The 22,474-nt window shown below is 41.7% G+C and overlaps 1 protein-coding gene across 2 annotated transcripts in view; it reads right to left on the bottom strand.

The window, feature by feature from the left end:
- PPARG (peroxisome proliferator activated receptor gamma) overlaps window positions 1-22,474 on the bottom strand; it is a 105,624-nt gene that overhangs the window by 32,602 nt on the left and 50,548 nt on the right. For both annotated transcript variants that reach the window (XM_054035962.1, XM_054035961.1), the window contains 3 exons: window positions 12,100-12,327; window positions 9,260-9,429; window positions 4,503-4,641 (listed from right to left, as the gene is read on the bottom strand). In XM_054035962.1, coding sequence (XP_053891937.1) covers window positions 4,503-4,641; window positions 9,260-9,429; window positions 12,100-12,319 — 529 coding nt within the window. In that variant the 5' untranslated portion in view covers window positions 12,320-12,327. The remainder of the gene's footprint in view (window positions 1-4,502; window positions 4,642-9,259; window positions 9,430-12,099; window positions 12,328-22,474) is intronic.

Genomic DNA, 22,474 nt, shown 5'->3' on the forward strand with positions numbered 1-22,474 from the left:
CTCTTTTCCAAACTAAACAAACCCAATTCTTTCAGCCTTCCTTCATAGGTCATGTTCTCAAGACCTTTAATCATTCTTGTTGCTCTTCTCTGGACCCTCTCCAATTTCTCCACATCTTTCTTGAAATGCGGTGCCCAGAACTGGACACAATACTCCAGCTGAGGCCTAACCAGCGCAGAGTAGAGCAGAAGAATGACTTCTCATGTCTTGCTCACAACACACCTGTTAATACATCCCAGAATCACGTTTGCTTTTTTTGCAACAGCATCGCACTGTTGACTCATATTTAGCTTGTGGTCCACTATAACCCCTAGATCCCTTTCTGCCGTACTCCTTCCTAGACAGTCTCTTCCTATTCTGTATGTGTGAAACTGATTTTTCCTTCCTAAGTGGAGCACTTTGCATTTGTCTTTGTTAAACTTCATCCTGTTTACCTCAGACCATTTCTCCAATTTGTCCAGATCTTCTTGTAGTGTGGGACCCAAAACTGGACACAGTACTCCAGATGAGGCCTCACCAATGCCAAATAGAAGGGAATGATCACATCCCTCGATTTGCTGGCATGCTCCTACTTATACAGCCCAAAATGCCGTTAGCCTTCTTGGCAACAAGGGCATACTGTTGACTCATATCCAGCTTCTCTTCCACTGTAACCCCTAGTCCTTTTCTGCAGAATTGCTGCGTAGCCACTCGGTCCCTAGTCTGTAGCAGTGCATGGGATTCTTCTGTCCTAAGTGCAGGATCCTGCACTTGTCCTTGTTGAACCTCATCAGATTTCTTTTGCCCCAATCCTCTAATTCGTCTAGGTCCCCCTGTATCCTATCCCTACCCTCCAGCGTATCTACCACTCCTCCCAGTTTAGTGTCATGTGAAAAGTTGCTGAGGCTGCAATCCACGCCATCCTCCAGATCATTAATGAAGATATTGAATAAAACCGGCCCCAGTACCGACCCTTGGGGCACTCCGCTTGATACCAGCTGCCAACTAGACATGGAGCCATTGATAATTACCCATTGAGCCCGATGACCTAGCCAGCTTTCTATCCACCTCATAGTCCATTCATCCAGCCCATACTTCTTTAACTTGCTGGCAAGAATACTGTTGATGGAATGAGGGTATTTAAATATATTTATGGCTATGTATCTCCAACAAATGGACACCAATTTGGCTCTGGGAAATGGGTATACCTTACTTTAAATCCTGGTACTATACTAACAGAAATGGACAAGTGTTTGAATTATCATAGGGATATGTCCATAGGTAGCACAGGAGTTCACTTTGATTTTATTTACAGTTAATTGTTTTGAATAGATGAATTCTTTTACATTTCATTTATTTTCTTTTGCTTGGGATAATGATAGTTTGAGATCTCCTTTGAGATCTGTGAATAAAAAGTACTATAGTATTATTTTTAGTTTTTAAATTGCTATTTGTATTTAAAATATTTTTTTCTTTGCAACTTCCAAATTTAATTTGTTTGGTTTCTGCTTCTTTCAAAAATGTATAATTTACAAAGAGATGTCAAAAAGCCTCGTGGAAAATGAAGTTGCATCAGAAATGGTCACTTTTTTCTTTTTTTATAAATTGGAAATTTTGGGTGAGCTTGATTGGTTGTGAACTGGTCAAGGAGAAATGCTTTATCAAAGTTTTATAAAGGCTGTTTGCATAAAAATCACAAGAAAAAGTGCCATAAGAGATACTCTGTTTCTCTGCTGATCAATAAGGTTGAAGGCTTCTATCCATTTTTCAGTGTGCCTATGATTTTATGAATGTGAATGTATTTATGTATAATTTAATTTAGAGTTAAATTCCAGTGACATAGGGGGAAAACATATCAAATGACAAATGAGGGAAGCTGTATATAATTTTATATTTATTTTCAAAGAATATTTTGAAATAGGAAAGGCTTTGGTTTCATATTGTCAGCTTGACTGCAAATATTAAATGTCTTTTTTTTAAGATACGATTAATTGTAATTCCTATTTTCTAATGACAGTAAGATGCCACATCAAGATAAATTATTTTTTTTTCTCTGGACAAAGCTACAATACTCATTCTCCCCTTGCCACCAAGTAGTGCTTTACAAAAGAAGTTGCCATATGTACTCCTTTTCTCTCTACAGGAGCTGACTTTGTGTAAACTGTAATTTCAATGAGAAAGAAAATTTAAGCAAGCTTCTGACTGAAATTATGGGAACTCCTCATGAGAGATACATAGCAATATAAGATGAGCAACTGTGGGTTAAACAGTGTCTAGTGTTTATGGATGGAGAAGGAAAGGAAAACAACATCCAAAGCATGAGAATACTTTTTTAACCTCCACTCAAATGGTACAAAATGTGACAAAATGTGGTTGTGACCCCCCCTCCTGAATGTGAGCTATTTATATATTTTGCAACAACATATCAATGCTAAATATCTTCATGGCTTGGAATCTTCAGACCCAATGAGTTGCATTCTACATGGGTATAAAATCCAGAGAAATTCAATGGCGTTACTCCCGTATACACTGTTGCAAAAGAGATCAGAAAGAGGCCCAGTGTGTGTGGTGGCTTCCAGTCCAGTTCTGCATTTCTATATGTCCTCACAGCATGAGGCTTTGTCTTTAAAGGCACAAATTTAATGTTTTATTGTCAAATCTATTTTTTAATTTATACATGGCAAGGGGACCTTCTGCCACGGAGCAATATAAAGATACTGTGCATAGCAAAACAGAGAAAGATATCACTTAAGAAGATTGGAGTGCCTGAAAATATACAAGTTTCAGAGTAACAGCCGTGTTAGTCTGTATCCGCAAAAAGAAGAACAGGAGTACTTGTGGCACCTTAGAGACTAACAAATTTATTAGAGCATAAGCTTTCGTGGACTACAGCCCACTTCTTCGGATGCACAAGTGGGCTGTAGTCCACGAAAGCTTATGCTCTAATAAATTTGTTAGTCTCTAAGGTGCCACAAGTACTCCTGTTCTTCTTTTTGAAAATATACACTATTGGCAAAATTCTCCCTTGGTTGTGCACGTGGCTCACACTGACATTAGTGGAAGCCATATCCCTCATTTACAAGAGTATCTGGCACACATCTTGAAAATAATAATAACAGGTTCCCCCCAACCCCAGAGAACATGGTAAAATTACTATAAAAATACCCACAGAAGTATTTTCAAAATGAGATTTATTTTTAAGAGTTACTGTTGCATCCCAGAAACTTGAAAACCATATTTTCCATTAGGAAAACATTTCCCATACCAATGTATTCACTGAATTCAGTGTATTAACTTCAAAAACCACAGTTAAGCTTTCCTCTTGGGAACAGTACACTAATTTTTGTATACTGATAATAATGAAAGTCCTAAAAAAACCACAGAGAAATTATTTTCCCAGTCATGTTTGCAATTCTTTACTCTTAGAATTACATAAGTCTCTATGTTATGACATTTAATTCCTGTTTTTACTTGGCTTTGCCAAGAAAAAAGAGTGAAGAATCTTCATATGGGATATGGCTCTCTCCCTTCAAAGATTCTGAAATAAGTATTTTCATAGGAATTCAGAAACTGACTTTAAAGTTCACAGGAACCTTCTAGATTTTCCTGTGCCACAGAATAGTATCATACTATGCTAGGATTTTAGTGCTATCTGCTTACATAGTGTAAGGGGTTCAACTGTAAAATTGTACACTTCTTTATAGTCTAAATCCAGAGGGTATACAAAAAGGAAATGGTGGTGGAGAGGCTAAAGAAAGCTCTCAAAGATCAGGAACCGCAGCAGTCAAGCTAGGTGGTGGGAGGGCAACTCTAGAATGGGTGTGCAAAGGAATTCCACACTCCTTCCAGACAACAGTGCCAGCACTACACATACCAGAAAGAAAGAGGAAGAATAGGGTGGGCCAGTAGTGTGACCACTTGGTTTACAATTATGCATATCTAATGTCCTAGTATGAGGAGACTTTATTATCATTAATGCTACCAAACCTGGATAGGTGTTCTGTGCAGCAAATTGAAATTATTATTATTTACACACTTTTGGTAAGTTCCACACTCCACAGAATACATTTTCCAGAATTAAGGTGAATCCTCACTGGTTTTGGCCCTAAATGCAAAAGGCTGGTGCGCTAAGGAATACAGCACAATTTAGACAAGAAGTAATACAGTGAAGCAAAGAAAGATAAACAGGTGCACTAGTGATGAGTACATGAAGAATGCAAAAAATGCTTTCCCTTTATCTTTTTAGTAGTTTATGTTTAACACAATACTGTATTGTATTTGCTGGTTTTTTTCGTCTCTGTTGTTGTCTGATTGCATACCTCCGGTTCCAAATGATGTGTGTGGTTGACCAGTCAGTTCGTAACTCTTGTGTTCGTAACTCTGAGGTTCTACTGTATGCTTTCGTAGTACCTATCACAATGTGGGCCTCTAGCAGTATAAATAATAAATAATAATCTAATTTGTGATTTTTTTCAGATAAAATATTATATTTTTCAATATGTGCTGACAATTCATGTACTTACCATTATGTGACATGCCAACTGCAAGGCATTTCTGAAATCTGCAATACTGACATTTATTCCTGCTTTTCTTATGAATGCGACAATTCAGATCACATCTGTCATAGATTAGCTTTAACCTGATTGTTCTTCGAAAGAAACCCTGTAATAAAAATAAAGGCGTGGGAAAAGATCAGTCTAAAACATCTTCCAGTGCCTCTGCCTCATTTGAAAGGCAGATTCCACTACACTGAATATATTGTAGCTACCTTTGTTTTAGAATGTGTGTTAGAACGTTCCCATTTTAAGATTCTGCACATTTTCAAAATATCAGAACTCATTACCAGATGTAAGAAAAATTCTATGGATCATAGCAAACCCAATCCACTCTCTGAATCCAGGAGTTTAAAAAAGAATGATATGCAAATACATCTGGATGGGTTGCACACTCTCTAGTTTAAAGAACTGCTGCTGGTGCCTCATGAAAAACATAAAATATTCCATGAAGAAAGACATTCTACTTCTGCATCATATATTTTCTGTCTTTATTTCCACAGTTCTTTTTATTGCATGAAAAAACAGGACCTCATAAACCCCTGCTGCTTATGCCTGACCTGAATTCATACCTCTCTATTAATTACATTAGAATTTAATTTCCATCTTCCCATTCTTTTAATTCAAGCAAATCATTCCCCCCCAAGCAAATCATAAGATTGTGGGCTAGTTGTTGGTTTAGTTATTTTCTCTAAATAACTCTGCTTCATTATTTTCAAATCTTTTTACTGTTGGTGGCCCATGTACTTACAGAATATTTATTTTCCTTCATTTATTCTATTTCTTTGGCTGTTTTTATTGCTAAACTATTTTTGTAATATTTATTTCCAGGATCTGTTTATGTTTGAAATGTTCAGTTTGCTCTTATTATTTTGAATTTACAGGTCTTCAAAATATACAAGCACCTGAAACTTCTAAAATTGGTATGATAGCCAGGATAACTACTGCAAAGTGCAATGTAGCCCTGTAAAGAGACAAATTTTTGCTGGTCATTATGGAAATTCATAATCTTGTCTTTTCAGAACACTTTTTTATTACTTGAAGCCTTATGGGGTTGAAACACAAGCAGAAAAAATATTTTGGTTTACATGGTTGTTTAGATTTTAGCATCCATTCTAAATTCTACATATAGATGAAAGTTTTTTGCTGGTTAGGAACAATGTAAATAATATCCAATGAATGCACATGTATGATTTTTTTTAAATTCCATTACATTGCAGCAATAGGACAGTCCAAAGGCAGTGTATTTCTTAATAGATTATTGTATATCGACTGGGTACATATCACCTCAGTACGGGATGCAGAGAAAAAGTTTCTTGATACCTTAAATCACTGCTTCTTGGAGCAGCTAGTCCTGGAACCCACAAGAGGAGAGACAATTGTTGATTTAGTCCTAAGTGGAGCACAGGATCAGGTCCAAGAGGTAAATATAGCTGGACCACTTGGTAATAGTGACCATAATATAATTAAATTTAACATCCCTGTGGAGGGGAAAACACCACAGTGGCCCAATACTGTAGCATTTAATTTCAGAAAGAGGAACTACACAAAAATGAGGTTAGTTAAACAGAAATTAAAAGGTACAGCGTCAAAAGTAAAATCCCTGCAAGCTGCATGGAAACTTTTTAAAGGCACCATAATAGAGGCTCAATTTAAATGTATACCCCAAAGTAAAAAACATAGTAAAAGAACCAAAAAAGAGCCACCGTGGCTAAACAAGAAAGTAAAAGAAGCAGTGAGAAGCAAAAAGGCATCCTTTAAAAAGTGGAAGTTAAATCCTAGTGAGGAAAATAGAAAGGAGCATAAACTCTGGCAAATGAAGTGTAAAAATATAATTAGGAAGGCCAAAAAAGAATTTGAAGTGTAGCTAGCCAAAGACTCAAAAAGTAATAGCACAAATTTTTTTAAGTACATCAGAAGCAGGAAACCTGCTAACAACCAGTGGGGCCACTAGACGATCAAGATGCTAAAGGAGGGCACTGTGGAGAAACTAAATGAATTCTTTGCATCGGTCTTCACAGTTGAGGATATGAGAGATATTCCCAAACCTGAGACATTCTTTTTAGGTGACAAATCTGAGGAACTGTCCCAGATTGAGGTGTCATAGAGGAGGTTTTGGAACAAATTGATAAACTAAATAGTAATATGTCACCAGGACCAGGTGGTATTCACCCAAGAGTTCTTAAGGAACTCAAATGTGAAATTGCAGGACTATTAACTGTAAATCAGCTTCTGTACCAAATGACTGGAGGATAGCTAATGTGACGTCAATTTTTAAAAAGGGTTCCAGAGGTGACCCCATCAATTACAGGCCGGTAAGCCTGACTTCAGTACCAGGGAAAGAGGTTGAAACTATAGTAAAGAACAAAATGGTCAGACACATAGATGAACATAATTTGTTGGGGAATAGTCAACATGTTTTTTGTAAAGGGAAATCATGTCTCACCAATCTCCTAGAATTCTTTGAGAGGGTCAATAAGCATGTGGACAAGGGGAATCCAGTGGATATAGTGTATTTAGATTTTCAGAAAGCCTTTGACAAGGTCCCTCACCAAAGGCTCTTAAGCAAAGTAAGCAGTCAAGGGATAATAGGGAAGGTTCTCATGGATTAGTAACTGGTTAAAAGATGAAACAAAGGGTAGGAATAAATAGTCAGTTTTCAGAATAGAGAGAGGTAAATAGTGGTGTCCCCCAGGGGTCTGTACTGGGCCCAGTCCTATTTAACATATTCATAAATGATCTGGAAAAAGGGGTGAACAGTGAGGTGGCAAAATTGCAGATGATACAAAACTACAGGGAAACTCCGCTATAACACGCCCCGCGATAACACGAATTTGGCTATAACGCGATCAAAAGGTGGCTCCTAAATTTTCGTAACCCCGCTATACCGCGACCCCGCATTTATCGCGATTGAATTTTTTGGACCCCAATTATCGCGTTATAGCGGGGTTTCCCTGTACTCAAGATAGTTAAGTCCCAGGCAGACTGCGAAGAGCTACAAAAGGATCTGTCAAAACTGGGTGACTAGGCAACAAAATGGCAAATGAAATTCAATGTTGATAAATGCAAAGTAATGCACCTTGGAAAACATAATCCGAACTATACATATAAAATGATGGGGTCTAAATTAGCTGTTACCACTCAAGAAAGAGATCTTGGAGTCACCATGGATAGTTCTCTCAAAACATCCATTCAATGTGCAGCAGCAGTCAAAAAACCAAACAGAATGTTGTGCATCATTAAGAAAGGGATAGATAATAAGATATAAAATATCACATTGCCTCTATTTAAATCCATGGTATGCCCACATCTTGAATACTGCCTGCAGATGTGGTCGCCCCATCTCAAAAAATATATATTGGAATTGGAAAAGGTTCATAAAAGGGCAACAAAAACGATTAGGGGTATGGAATGGCTGCTGTCTGAGGAGAGATTAATAAGACTGGGACTTTTCAGCTTGGAAAAGAGACAACTAAGGGGGGATATGATAAAGGTCTATAAAATCATGACTGGTGTAGAGAAAGTAAATAAGAAGTGTTATTTACTCCTTCTCATAACACATGAACTAGGGGCCACCATATGCAATTAACAGCAGCAGTATTAATAGGCAGTATTTTTTCACACAACGCACAGTCAACCTGTGGAACTCCTTGCCAGAGGATGTTGTGAAGGCCAAGACTATAACAGGGTTCAAAAAAGAACTAGATAAATTCATGGAGGATAGGTATATCAAGGGCTACTAGCCAGGATGGACAGGGATGGTGTCCTTAGCCTCTGGGTGACAGGGGATGGATCACTTGATGATTACCTGTTCTGTTCATTCCCTCTGGGGCACCTGGCATTGGCCACTGTTGGAAGACAGGATACTGGGCTAGATGGACCTTTGGTCTGACCCAGTATGGCCGTTCTTATGTTCTTATGCATATTTGAGTGGACACATAAAGAAGGTATGATTGCAAAGGACACTTGATACCACATGTGAAAGGAGGTGAGCATTGGGGTTTGTATATCACATTTTAGCTATTATTTAAATGTTTCTCCTTTCCCTCCCCCTCACCTCCTCCACAACTCAGTGCTGGTTTCATAGTGTGGCTTCTCCTTGTACTGTATGAAAAACTGTAATAAAATAATTTAAAAAACCCCTATCCAGGCTTGCTAAACAAAAACCAAAACAAACAGAACCTCCGCTCCTAGAGCAAAGACCAAATGCATGGGAGAGCTAACTGAGAAACTTTGGATTCAGAGCACATTTGGGAAAGACTCCCTATTTCTGAGAATTCACACAGAGTTCACAGCTAATTCACATGCTAACGGACATTATTGATAAGCACAGGAGAAATCCTGGAGGAATAAAATGATGCACCATCTGTCAGGGTCAGAGAAATAGCTGGGTTAAAACTAAAGGGGACATTACTAAGTTAGCCAAACTTACATTAATTAGGACAGAAAATGGTGAATCTACTACTCTACACACATTCAGTGTTAGAACAGTTCTACTTGACACAGCTGATATGTTAATTCCATTGCCACTGGACCTTCAGCATATCCGAATAGTGTTGCTGTCTTTAATATTCTACTAAAATCAGTAGAATGGAATTCTTTTTCTAGGGACATTCAGCAGCACAGCTAAGGTGACCAACCTGCATTTCTTGGCAGCAGTCAAGAAATGAGAACGTGGAAATGATAGAATGTTCTTATTTCAGGCAGACATTATTGGGACAACCCACCTTACAACCTTCGCATGCATGCACGCCATAATGAAATCCAGAAGCCTTGTCCCCACATACTCTGCATTCTATAGCCATGAGAGAATTGGAGGTCTCTTCAGGAGGTTTATTGTACAACTGAACTTTTTCTGAAAAATAAGGTGGGGAAGGAGGCTCCATTTTGATTGCACCTGCATATGTAAGAGATTTTAAAAGATTAATTTATCATCTGTTTTAAAAGGTCAATAAGATGTCAAGAAATAGTGACCAATACTTTCATTATAACTAACAACCACAGTAAATAGGGCCAAAAATTCTCTGTCCTGATTAATAGTAAAATAATGATAAACAGCTGTAAATATTAACTCCTTAAAAGGCTACAAGCCATAAGCAGCCATCTAGTAGATTGTGAATGAGGCTGAACAATTTTGAAGATGGCAGGGTCTGGTGCAGAAAGGGGGCTATTGATCCAGTCTTTATATTGGTAGTGCAGAATTGGTTGAGGTTGGGGACATTACTGTCCTCCTTAGTGGGGACTTCATATTTATTCCCTGACATAGTAGCCTTCCATGAATCTTCCTCCCTCCCTCACTCTGCAAAGAGTGTGTGGTACTTACTACAAGTGTAAGGCAGCAGTAGCCCTGGGAGGCAGGGATTGGAATCCCTAACAAGGTCTAAAAAACAACTACTCACTTGAGCTACTCAGTTGGATAATTTGGTCAAATACAGATTGTGCTGGTGTTTTAGAGCCACTTCAACTCTTAAGAAACTTCACTCTGTATTGGGAAATATAGTTCAACCCCAGAGGCAGGTTACTGTTACTTCTGACCCCTCTGAAAATTACTAATTAGAGTGCCCTTTATAATTTTAAAACAGTTTAGCGAATACAAACAAATATGGCAACTCTTCATCAACCTATAGAGTTGGACATAAAAATGAAGCATTGATTTTAATAGATTATAAGATCATAGCAATATTACATTCCAGAAATAGGGAAACAGAACAACAAAGCAATAAAGATAATATAACAGTAAAGCAAAAGCTTCCTTTTCAGTGGCAAACCCAGTATATGCTGTATGGATTAGGCTCACATTCATCAAGCTAAGTGTGTTATACTATTACTACTTTCTTTCCTAAGAGTTACCAAGGCTGTAGGGTTACCAGACAACAAGCGTGAAAAATCGGGATGGGGGTGGAGGGGTAATAGGAGCCTATAGAAGAAAAAGACATAAAAATCGGGACTGTCCCTATAAAATCGGGACATCAGGTCACCCTACAAGGCTGGGATAACCTTCTCATAATGGTATATTTCCTATTCTCCTAATCCCATCATCTTTGTGGTGCTGTATCTCTGCATGAAGCCTTGTCTGTGTGATTCCATTTTGCCTGTGTCTTGTTTGTCTTATGTGCTTTAGTGACAATGAATGTCTAGGTTGTGCATAGACATCTTTTATCTGTCAGCTTCTGCTCACTGTGGGGTAAGCCGTTACTTGCTGGTATTGTACAATAAAAGATGCCAATTTTTCCCCACAAAAGTCAAACAAGTACCTTTTTGCTCTCCCTGCATGGAGCAGACTCATGCCTACTGTTACTTTTGCACTTTACTTTGTGTGTTTACTGTTCGCATTATGTAAAATCTCTAGGGATGAATCCAGTCTCTAGTGCTATGCCACAGTAACTTTGATGGGTGCTGGGATGATCAATGGGAAGGGGGAGAGAGGGGTAAGAGGGCAGGAGTCCATCCCCAGGATACAGAGAGACAGCCTATTGGCTGGAGTAGTTTCTGCTTCCCTAGCAGGTCCTTTAGAGGAAGTGGAGAGGGGCTGAAGGGTATATGTGTGGATGGATGAACTAGAGAACTTGAACATTGACAAATCTTCCAGACCCTCCTTCAAAACAGTCCTGTGTGTTGCTGTGCAAAGACCCTTTGGGGTGCAAGTCCCTGTGCTGCACAGATGGGCACCCCGCTTTTGAAGAGTCCTCCAAATCTTGCTCCCCAGCGCACAGTAGGACCATACCAGTTCTGCTGCCAAGGGCTTTCAGACTTGTACACTTAGGGCAGGATTTGCCACTTGATGAATAATTAATTATAAAAAGAATAAGAACTGCTTATGATCATTGAACATTAACAGGAGGCACATGGCCTTAAGCAATTTTTTAATACAGCTTTTATGACAGATTTCTAACTCACCTTATAAACAAAAGAGACAAACATATATAAATCAGAAACTCTGGATGTTGTTGATAAAGAAGTAAATCATTCTGACATCATTTTAAAGTATTACATGGGGCCGAATCCTAAAGTTCTCTCAGGGAAGTCAGTGAACATTTGCCTGGCCCATTGGCCTAAAAGATCAGTAGTATAATTGTCAGCAGGAGTGGCATAACCATGTCCTTAGGGACAAGTCACCTCCCTTCCAGATGGGAAAAGTTCCATTTGGGATTTTATTCATAATTGTGAAGCTAGGGGCTGCTTTGTTTACATGCAACAATACAAAGGGAATGCTCACAAAACTCCAAGGGCCTGTCTACATTAGGAATATCTATGTAGTCATACTGGGGCAAATGTCTCTAATGTAGACAAGCTCGAAACCCATGAGCCTGTTAGCCAGCTTGGGATGCAATGGGTGTTCTTAGCATATTATGTAATATGCTAGGAAATGCTAGCCAATTTATAAAATGTAGAACATCTAATTTGCTTGGTTTTTAATAAAGCTTCAAGGACATTTTACTCCAAGGGTATCTGGGAGAGAGGGAGATTCTGAAACAAATTCTAAAAAATCTTTTGTGGAGGGTACACTTCCCAAAGAATTAAACAATTCAAATTCGGACAACCTGAAAAGTAAAAAGAAACTGCATACTTTGGCATTCCTGGAGCTTGATATCATATTTGTAATCAATGGCTGTCTGGTCAGTTCTTGCAAGAGGAATATCTTCATAGTGTGGTGAAGAAATACTAGAAAAATCAACAGTGGTAAAGGGCTTTATGTCGAAGGAATGAGAGTGATCTTCCATGGCAGACAGATCCACTGGGCTAATTCCAAAATTAATGGGCCAAAATGGCATTTCTGTGTCGACCATTGTAATCCCTGAAAGAAAAAAAAGAAAGAAACAGACATTTAAAAAACTGCTTCTTCTCCATCCAATGAGGACTCAGTAGGCTCACATAATTCATGTTACTGTTAGGTGAATAATCTACACACAGATACATACAAGATGCATAAAATAATTACTTACTTTAAATTATTAAGAATAGCTAAATGACACACATCCTGCTTTTATATTTTAAAAAATATTTATACCATGTGGAGGCCTTCAAGTTCTTACAAAAATGGATATTGCTAATTTAAAGGAACATGGGACATGATTCTCATGTTTCACCATTTTTTACACTTTGGTGGAGTTACTGTTGATTTATACCAATCTACATGAGAGCAGAGTTATGTTGGTTTTGGTCTGCATGGGTTAATTTCTAACATTATCAGGCTCTAAATTGATTTACTAAGTATTCTGCCAGGTTTGAGCATCCAAAAATCCTAACAATTTAAAAAAATATAATTTTATGCTATGAAAAATATATTTGATATCAATATTATAGTACAAATAGCAGATAGGAAGTTTTCAAAAACATCTAAGTGATTAAGTCCCACTGAAGACACTTCGAAAATTTTATCCTACATCCTCACAACCATGGCTCGAAGAAACTTCTTATTATGAGTTTCCATACCCCACTATGTTTCTGGGTCGCCACATTTTCTCTTAAGTTTTAATAAGAAAGGCCCAAATCAAAAGTCTAAATGTGTATAAGTCCTAATCAAATTGATATTTAGTTCTCAGTCCAAAACCTGCAGTTTGTCCTCTTCCTATCATGTGCTGAACTAAATTCCTTGATTTGAACACCTTTGAATTCCAAAGAAGTTAGAATTCCAATCTGAATTTTGCACACGGGGCCCTAGCTCTACTTTTTAGTGAGTTATAAAAAGATATTTAGATTAAAATTAGAATGAACATCATGAAATTACAATAAAGTAGTCAGCATGGTATTTCATTTGGACTTGAGACTCATTAAAGTATATAGACTTTAAACTTTTATGTAATATGAACTTGTTTGACTTGGTTTACTTTGAACCAACTAATACTACTCTGTCATGCTGCCAAAAAGTCTGTTGTTACAAAATGGATATCATAGATGCCGCTCTTCAATTTAGAGGAAACAATATGTGTTTCACAGATTGTGATTCTTTGCTGGTGATGGCTGCTAGATGTGCAGGTCTCACAGACCCACCTGCTTGCCTTTCTGTATAGCAAGCACTGACAGTATGTTTATGCTTCTTACTCCTAAACATTAGATGAGAGGGCAGAAGGTGTAACAGTAACTGATACAGAAAGAAGTGCCCTTCTAATAGCAGGGGTTCAAGGATGAAGAACTTAGGCAACTCCTTAGCAGTTTCCCCAGTTCCTTCTCCCAAAGTCTTACAAATTGCATGGGATAGATATATGGACCCTTATTCTAGTCTCAATGAAAGCAGGATTGTGCCAATGGTAAACAAAGAATTTCTGACTAATTTCTCCAAGCCAGAAAAACCTTCTGAATATATAATCCTGGTTGTCCAAATGTTTAATTGGTTTTAAATGGTTCCCACAAAAATGTATTCTTCTTTCAGTGTGTATGGGATCTATACAGGGAAATCAGTCTTCAGATCAATAGGGGAATTCTATCTTCATTTTAGTTACACAGATTTCCAGATAAAAGCGTAAAAATAGTCCAATGAAAAGAATGACCACTTGTTTGTTTGGCTACCTGACATTTTTTCTTAGTTATAAATCCATTCCTTTAATCATTCCTGCCCACCTCAAAAAACCCTTAACACATGCTTAGGGCCCTACCAAATTCACAGTCCATTTTGGTCAATTTCACGGTCATGGGATTTTAAAAATTTCACTGTGTTGTAACTGTAGGGGTCCTGACATAACTCTGAAGGCAGCATCATAGAAGTAACAGTGGCATAGTATGGCATTGCCATCCTTACTTCTGCGCCGCTGCTGATGGGGTGCTGCCTTCAGAGCTGGGCGCTTGGTGGCAGCCGCCACCCAGCTCTGAAAGCAGCACAGAAGTAAGGGTGGCAATACCACGACCCCCCTAAAATAACCTTGTGACACCCCGCCGTGACTTTTTTTTGGGTCAGGAGCCCCAATTTGAGAAACACTGGTCTCCCCGTGAAATCTGTTCTTTTAACCTTTAGCAGGGATCGGCAACCTTTGGCCCGCGGCCCGCCAGGGTAAGCCCCCTGGCAGGCCAGGCCGGTTTGTTTACCTGCTGCATCCGCCGCATGTAGCCACAGTTCACCGCTCCAGGCCAAGGGGGGCTGCGGGAAGTGGCGTGGGCCAAGGGATGTGCTGGCCGCCGCTTCCCGCAGCCCCCATTGACCTGGAGCAGCAAACCGCGGCCAGTGGGATCTACGATCGGCCGAACCTGCAGACGCGGTAGGTAAACAAACCGGCCCGGCCCGCCCCACCAGGGGGCTTACCCTGGCGGGCTGCATGCCAAAGGTTGCCGATCCCTGCCCTATACGATACAGATTTCACAAGGGAGACCAGATTTCACGATCCGTTTTTCATGGATGTAAATTTGATAGGGTCCTACATATGCTTAACTTCAGCTGCATGCTAACTCTATCTCTATTCAGCAAAGTACTTAAGCACTGAAGATAATGAGATTTAAGCACATGCCTAAAATTAATGGGATTTAAGCACATGCTTAAAATTAAGCACAAATGTAAGAGATTTGCTGAACAGACATAAGCGTATGCATGTGCTTAAAGCTAAGGATATGCTTAAGTGCATCACTTGAATCAGGGCATATGTACATAGAACTGCCATCGAACTGTTGCATGCATGATTGAGGTTAGTGTTCAATAGAAAGGATTAAAATAAACTCCAAAGTCTCCATGTACCATTCATAAGCAATGCAAAAATATTCACACAATTTTAAGGGGGCACTATATAGTACTTTCAAGCTAAAGAGCTTCAGTTTGCAAATTGCTACAAGCTAATCAAATTTAACAGTAACTATATTTTTATGCTGTAACACAGTACATAGGCATCTCCTGAATTTAGGAAAGCAAGACAAGGATTTAGTTTTATGAATGTGACCATTCTCAAAATAAGACCACATGTGCTACCAAAACAGACCAGCTTCTATGTTTGATGACAATCCTGGCCTGTGTGCCATTTCCTTTTTGTCACATTTTGAAATCTCAATAGGAGAATACTCCTTACTCTTATAAACAGCTCTAGGGTTCATAGACCAAAAAGCATATATGGTTCAAGAAAGAGGCTGCTCTTTCAAAAAATCTAATAAATATGCAATGTGTACAAATATTTCAGGACTGAAGATACTGCATTCATCCCCCCTGAATTGCTTCTTTAGTTTTCTTTGTGTGCGTAAAATTTCTCATCCTCATAGACTCATAGACTTTAAGGTCAGAAGGGACCATTATGATCATCTGGTCTGACCCCCTGCATGATGCAGGCCGCAAGACCCTTGCATGAATATGAAGAATATGAGTCACATGCATTCATGATACACTACTACCAATGCAAACTTACTACTATGTTGAAAAATGCACATGATTATCCACTGACTGGCTGTAGTGCAGTGTTTCTCAGTTGGTGAGGATGGTTCTCCCACCTCTTCAAGGAAGGTCAAAACTAGGGTGACCATATTTCCTTTTGCTGAATATGGGACACCTGGTAAAATTACTCATATTCAAGCGAGTTCAACGGCAATCAAATCAGAACTATGCAGTACAAATGTTCAAATTAACATCAAGTTGACTGAGCCCCTGTTAAAAAAGAAATACTGTGTAGTTGGATTCTTTTTATATATCTTCTTATCTTTAAGGCTTTAGGATTTACACGGGGAGGGATGACACACACACTCCCGTACACCTCTCTCACACAGCCGGGTAACTGACCGACCCTCCCTTTCCTGCCCAGCGCTCTCCACCTTCCATGTCTGGCTGGGCCCCTGGGATGGACCCTCTCCTGGTACGGGATGCAGGGCCGGCTCCAGGCGCCAGCCAACCAAGCACGTGCTTAGGGTGGCACCTTGTAAGGGACGGCGCTCAGGGGTTTTTTTTTGCTTGTTTGTTTTGTTTTGGTGGGGCGGTGCTCAGGGGTTTTGTTTTTTTTTGGTTTGGTGGGGCGGCCCCTGGGAGGGTTGTTTTTGTTTCGGCGGGGCAGCACTCGGGAGGGTGTTTTTGTTTCAGCAGGGCGGCGCTGGGGTGTGTGTGTTGTTTTTGTATTGTCGGGGCGGCGCTGGGGGGGTTGTTTTTGTTTCGGAAGGCAGCACTTTGGGGGGTTGTTTTTGGTTCGGCAGGGCGGCACTCGGGAGGGTGTTTTTGTTTCAGCAGGGCGACGCTGGGGGGGGTGTTGTTTTTGTATTGTTGGGGTGGCGCTGGGGGGGTTGTTTTTTTTTCGGAAGGCAGCACTTGGGGGGGTTGTTTTTGGTTCGGCAGGGCGGCACTCGGGGGGGGGTTGTTTTTGGTTCGGCGGGGCAGCACTCGGGGTGGGTGTTTTTGTTTTGGTGGGGCAGCGCTCGGGGGGGTTGTTTTTGATTCGGCAGGGTAGCGCTCGGGGGGGGGTTGGTTTTGGTTCGTTGGCTCGGTGCTTGGGAGGGTGTTTTTGGTTCGGCGGGGCGGCGCTCGGGGGGGTTGTTTTTGGTTCGGCAGGGCGGCGCTCGGGGTGGTTGTTTTTGGTTCGGCGGGGTGGTGCTCAGGGAGGGTTGTTTTTGTTTCGGCAGGGCAGCGCTGGGGGGGTTGTTTTTGTTTTGGCGGGGCAGCGCTCGGGGGGGTCTTTTTGTTTCGGTGGGGCAGCACTCGGGGGTGTTTTTGTTTCAATGGCGCGGCGCTGGGGGGGGTTGTTTTATTTCAGAAGGCAGCGCTCGGGGGGTTGTTTTTGTTTCGGCGGGGCGGCGCTCGGGGGGGAGTTTTTGTTTCGGTGGGGCGGCGCACAGGGGGGGTTGGTTTTCGTTCAGCAGGGCAGCACTCAGGAGGGGGTTGTTTTTGGTTCGGCGGGGCAGCGCTCGGGGGGGGTTGTTTTTGGTTCTGCGGGGCAGCGCTCGGGGGGTTGTTTTTGTTTTGGTGGGCAGCTCTGGGGGGGTTGTTTTTGTTTTGGAAGGCAGCGGGGCAGTGCTGGAGGGGTTGTTTCTGGTTTGGCGGGGCAGCGCTCGCAGGGGGTTGTTTTTGGTTCAGCGGGGCAGCGCTCAGGGAGGTGTTTTTGGTTCCTCGGGGTGGGTTGTTTTTGGTTCGGTGGCTCGGTGCTTGGGGGGTTGTTTTTGGTTCGGCGGGGCAGCACTGGGGGGGTTGTTTTTGTTTTGGAAGGCAGCGCTTGGGGGGGTTGTTTTTTTCCGGTGGGGGGGTTACTTGGGGGGGGTGTTTTTGTTTTGGAGGGGTGGTGCTCGCGGGGGGTTGTTTTTGGTTCGGCAGGGCAGTGCTCATGGAGGTTGGTTTTGGTTCGGCAGGGCGGCACTCGGGGGGGTTGTTTTTGGTTCAGCAGGGCGGCGCTGGGGGGGTTGTTTTTGGTTCAGCAGGGCGGCGCAGGAGGGGGTTGTTTTTGGTTCGGCGGGGCGGCGCTCACGGGGGTTGTTTTTGGTCGGGCAGGGCGGCGCTCAGGGGGGTTGGTTTTGTTTTGGCAGGGTGGCGCTGGCGGGGGGTTGTTACGGCGGGGCAGTGCTCTTTTTTTTTTTGCTTGGGGCGGCAAAAAAGTTAGAACCGGCCCTGACGGGATAGACCCGCCTCTCCTGTTACCTGGCACCATGTCTTCCCGAGGCAACAAGTGTGTGTGGGGGGCCCACGCAAGGTCACATGCCCCCTGTGCCCAGATGTCTGTCAGGTTTCACATCAGAACATGGCCAGCAGCAACCTTTCAGCACTGTGCAGGGGGGAAAGGATGGGAGCTGCTTCCAGCTGCAGGGGAGGAGGAGGTGGGGAAGGGATGACCTGGCCTGTGTCTTTGCAGAGTTCATCTCTTCCCTTCCCCCACATCTGTGGCTGGAAGCAGCTCCTATCCCTTCCTGCCCGCACAGTGTTGAAAGGCACCTAACACCTCCAGGCTGCTGCTGGCCACTGACCTAACTCAGCCACCTCCTGTCCCCTGGCTACAGCACAGGTAGGAAGGGGTTTAACCCTACGGATGCATTGTGCACCAAGGCCCAGGAAACCTGCTTGCAGGGGCTTCAGCGAACCAGACCAGAAAGGTGGCTCAGCAGGGGAGGGTGCCTAGGGGAAGGAGCAGCCCCGCCCTCCTTGTGGCCAGGACCCAGTCAGGGTATGTGTGAAGAGGGTGCTATGGTGGCTGCAGAGTTGGGGTGCGAACAGGCTGGAAATCGCTTCCGCCCCACCACTTCAGAGCTTAGCTGAGGGGTGGAGAGGCTTCCCAATTCCAGCGCTGTGTGGGGCTTTGGCACATGCACTGCTTAGCTCCTCCTGGCCAGTGCGCTGGGCCGGAGGGTCTTGGGCTTTCCTGGGTTGCCAGCCCAGCCAGAAGCAGTGGGAGGAAGGAAGGAGCCTGACGGCCAGGCTGTTGATGAGCTGAATGCTTCGACTAATGGCTGGTTCTCCGCACAGCGCTGCGAGTGGGACGTGCCTTGCTGCGGGGGATATGGAGGAGCAGCAGGGCTGCGGGGTATGATGGGGCAAAACAGGGAGAGGACAGCGAGAGCGGGAGCACGTAAAGAGCCGACGGGTGGGCAGCAGAGGCAACACGTATCCGGCCACTGCCTGGCGCCTGCCTGCAATCACCAGCTACCGCAGCTCACAGCCAGAGCCGGCCAGAAATGGGACGGAGGACAGGGGCTGCACTGATGGACCAGCAGGGGGAGCAGCTTGCCCCACATGCTGCAGCTTTGCCCCGCCTCCAGCCTTGCACACCTACCCCCATTGTCGGCCACTGGACCCGCCCCACTCACCACTGGTGGGCAGGCAGCTGGCGAGCAGGGATCCGACCAGCAGCAGCACCCGCCAGTACTGATGAGGGGGGAGACACAAAATATGGGACAATTTGCCTGTTTTTAAGAAAAAGTCGGGACACCTTCACAAGGGCTTAAACACAGGACTGTCCCTTTAAAAACAGGATATCTGGTCACCCTAGTCAAAACAAGCCCAGGAATATGCTTTCTTTCTCTTTATGAGAACTTATGCATAGGAAACTCCCTTTAATTTCAAAAGGAATTACATGCATGTAGAGGCTGTAGGATCAGGCCCCTATAAATTCTGGAATGGAAACTTGTAGACAAATAAGTGAGAAACATTTCTGACATAAAGCTTAAAAAACTCTAATCTTTCTTATCTAGAACATCTGTTACTTGAGAAACAAAAGTGTTTAGCATTATCCTCAATCTTCATAGCTAATAAGAGAGGGGGGAAAAACCTTTGGTATTTTCCTATTATCTGCAGGTAGAAACAGGGATGGTATAGTCAGCATATTCCTAGCATAGTCTGCCAATACTATCAGAGCGCCTTCATAACAAAACATTGTTTCCAGCCCTGTTCTATTAACTTCTGCTCATTTTATTAACGTTCAAGGTAAGCAATGCAAGTTAAAAGAAGTAGGCATCAATTTTCCCTGAGTATAATGATCATTTAATGTAAAGGGGTGAGCTCCATACAAGATAGTCTTTTCTGACTATTTGTTTCTTTAATTTTGTTTTTGTTTGTAACACAAAATTTTCTCTGTGTGTTGGGAGGAGGAGAAATAAAATCTTCAAGATTATATCGAAGGAAGGAATTATTTGTACATCAAGAACCAGGGAAGGCAATGAATAGTGGGTGCAAGGATTGGCTCCTATAGATAGCAATTCCTTTTTTACCACTCTTATTTTTGCTACATGAGGGCAGTAAAACCATGGATTATTGGCCATTTACACGCACAAGGGCCTGTAAACGCCACACCCTTTGTAGGTCAATAACACATGTTCTGTACTCAAGATTTCTTCATACAACTAGGAGGTTTCACTAAATCATGCCAATATGCATCTATATATGTATTTTCTACACTACAGTTGCCTCAAAGGGCCATATTGGTTACTCTGGTGTACAGTAATTGTATCATATACAGTATGTCCAGAGACTGCTGTTTAGATCTAAGGGTCTGATACTTAACTGAAATTGGTGGAACTCCTCACATAAGCAAATCATATTAAAAAGGGTTTGCAAGATCAGGCTCCAAATTTCTTATTCTTCTCCTTCCATTGAACACAGCTAATTTTGCCCATGCCATTAGTTCAAGTGAACAAGCCACTGACTTAGCCTAATTTGCTTGCACAGTACCTGCAGAATGCAGTGTTTCTATTTCTGTCAGATCAAGTGTGCAAGGGTTCATGAGATTAACTGTTGCACCTACCCACAGCCTGGAAGAATTTATCTCAGGAAGGCAGTATGTCTCTCTGACCTTCTCTATGCTCAGGGGAGAGTACAAACTACTACAAACCTTTAACGTATGCAGCATAGTCTCCAACAATATGGCCGGCCAGTTCCATTGGCCAGCATACTGGGGAGGGGATGGAGTGGTGGCTTCTGCCTATTTTTGCCTGTCTCCACTCAGTACCCTTTCCAAAGAGTTGTTTTCTGAAGACCATCTTGGTAGCAATCTCTGCACTTCCCCAAGTGCACAGGCTACCATTCTAGCTGGCTCTTTTGCAGGCTGAGCAAGGATTTGGGAGCTTCTCTTTACATTCTCCTCCTACTGCATGGTTGTGTAATTAGGCACAATTGACCCCCTTACCATTATGCACATATGCTGATTTCTGACTTCTTGATGAAAAAATGCAATGTTATCTATCTCAGAAAGTTCAATGCAGCTAAATGAGTCTTCAGTGCACTGGTATAAAGTATGCTGTACAGCATAAATATCTCAGGCTTCAAATCTATCACAGGAGGCATTTTGTTTTGTGCCCTGTATGGCTGTTTTTGTATTAGAGCCACATCTATTAAAGAATTATGAACACCAAAAATAGCTAAGCTCTGGTGACCCCAGAGGCAGAATGATTACAAACGTTTCAGAATTATTCACTGTTTCAGATTTGTTCATTATTTTATCTCAAAATCCAAGCAGCAATGAGTTGTTCATCATGTTTGAAAATTAAGAATCCTGTTCACACCCGGGAGCTGAACACGGTTCGGTCATTATTTTAATTGCCTGATGACTTAGTACAAGGATACTCAGTTTATTTCAGTAAAATTATCGTTACGCATATGAACATTAGAAACAAGGTGAATTCTATTAACGGACTTTTGTCCCATCTCTAAGTTTTACTATCAATGGTAAACTGAACAAAAAAATTACATGAGTGATAATCAAGTATCAGGGGGTAGCCGTGTTAGTCTGTATCTATAAAAACAACAAGGAGTCTGGTGGCACCTTAAAGACTAACAGATTTATTTGGGCATAAGCTTTTGTGGGTAAAAACCTCACTTCTTCAGATGCACTTTCACTCTATGCATCTGAAGAAGTGAGGTTTTTACCCACGAAAGCTTATGCCCAAATAAATCTGTTAGTCTTCAAGGTGCCACCAGACTTCTTGTTGTTTATAAGTGATAATGTCAACCTCATATTTATATGACCACTGAACTCCAAAATGTTTGTTAGTACTATCTGATATTTATGTTTGACAATTAATTTATGAAGACACATAACTGTATTTAATTGTTCTTACTTTTTTGTCTTAATTTTTTTCCAATAAAAATCAATTTTAAAGGGTTTTACTGCAGCCTTTTTAATGGCTCTGAGTCATTTTCCATCAACTAATAATGACTTGAGGACAACTTTATCAGTCAGATCCTCTGGCATTCTGGGGCACTGTCATAAAGCTCACAGAATCTTGTGTGGCCCTCCAGGCAACAGGAATATTTGTCATTAAGTGGTGCAAATTTTGATCTGTAGAAATTTGTTCTCAGCCAGTACAGGGTTGTGGTAGCAGAGGCAATACCACTTGCACAAAGACAAATGGAAATGTTCACACATTCAATCATAATAAAGACTAGAAGTGAAAGGGAGAGTGTTATACACCAAGAAGTAAAATGAGGCACATGAACTCATCTGACATTTGCTTGATTGAGCTGTCAGTCTCTATAACATTAGGAACAGCCTGGATGACACTCTACAGTTGATTTGGTGTGACTGAGGAAAGCAGTCATTCACTCACTCTAAGAAATTCCATTGAACAAGAACTACAAA

The sequence above is a fragment of the Malaclemys terrapin genome, chromosome 7 (genome assembly GCF_027887155.1).
Source record: "Malaclemys terrapin pileata isolate rMalTer1 chromosome 7, rMalTer1.hap1, whole genome shotgun sequence".
NCBI lineage: Eukaryota > Metazoa > Chordata > Testudines > Emydidae > Malaclemys > Malaclemys terrapin.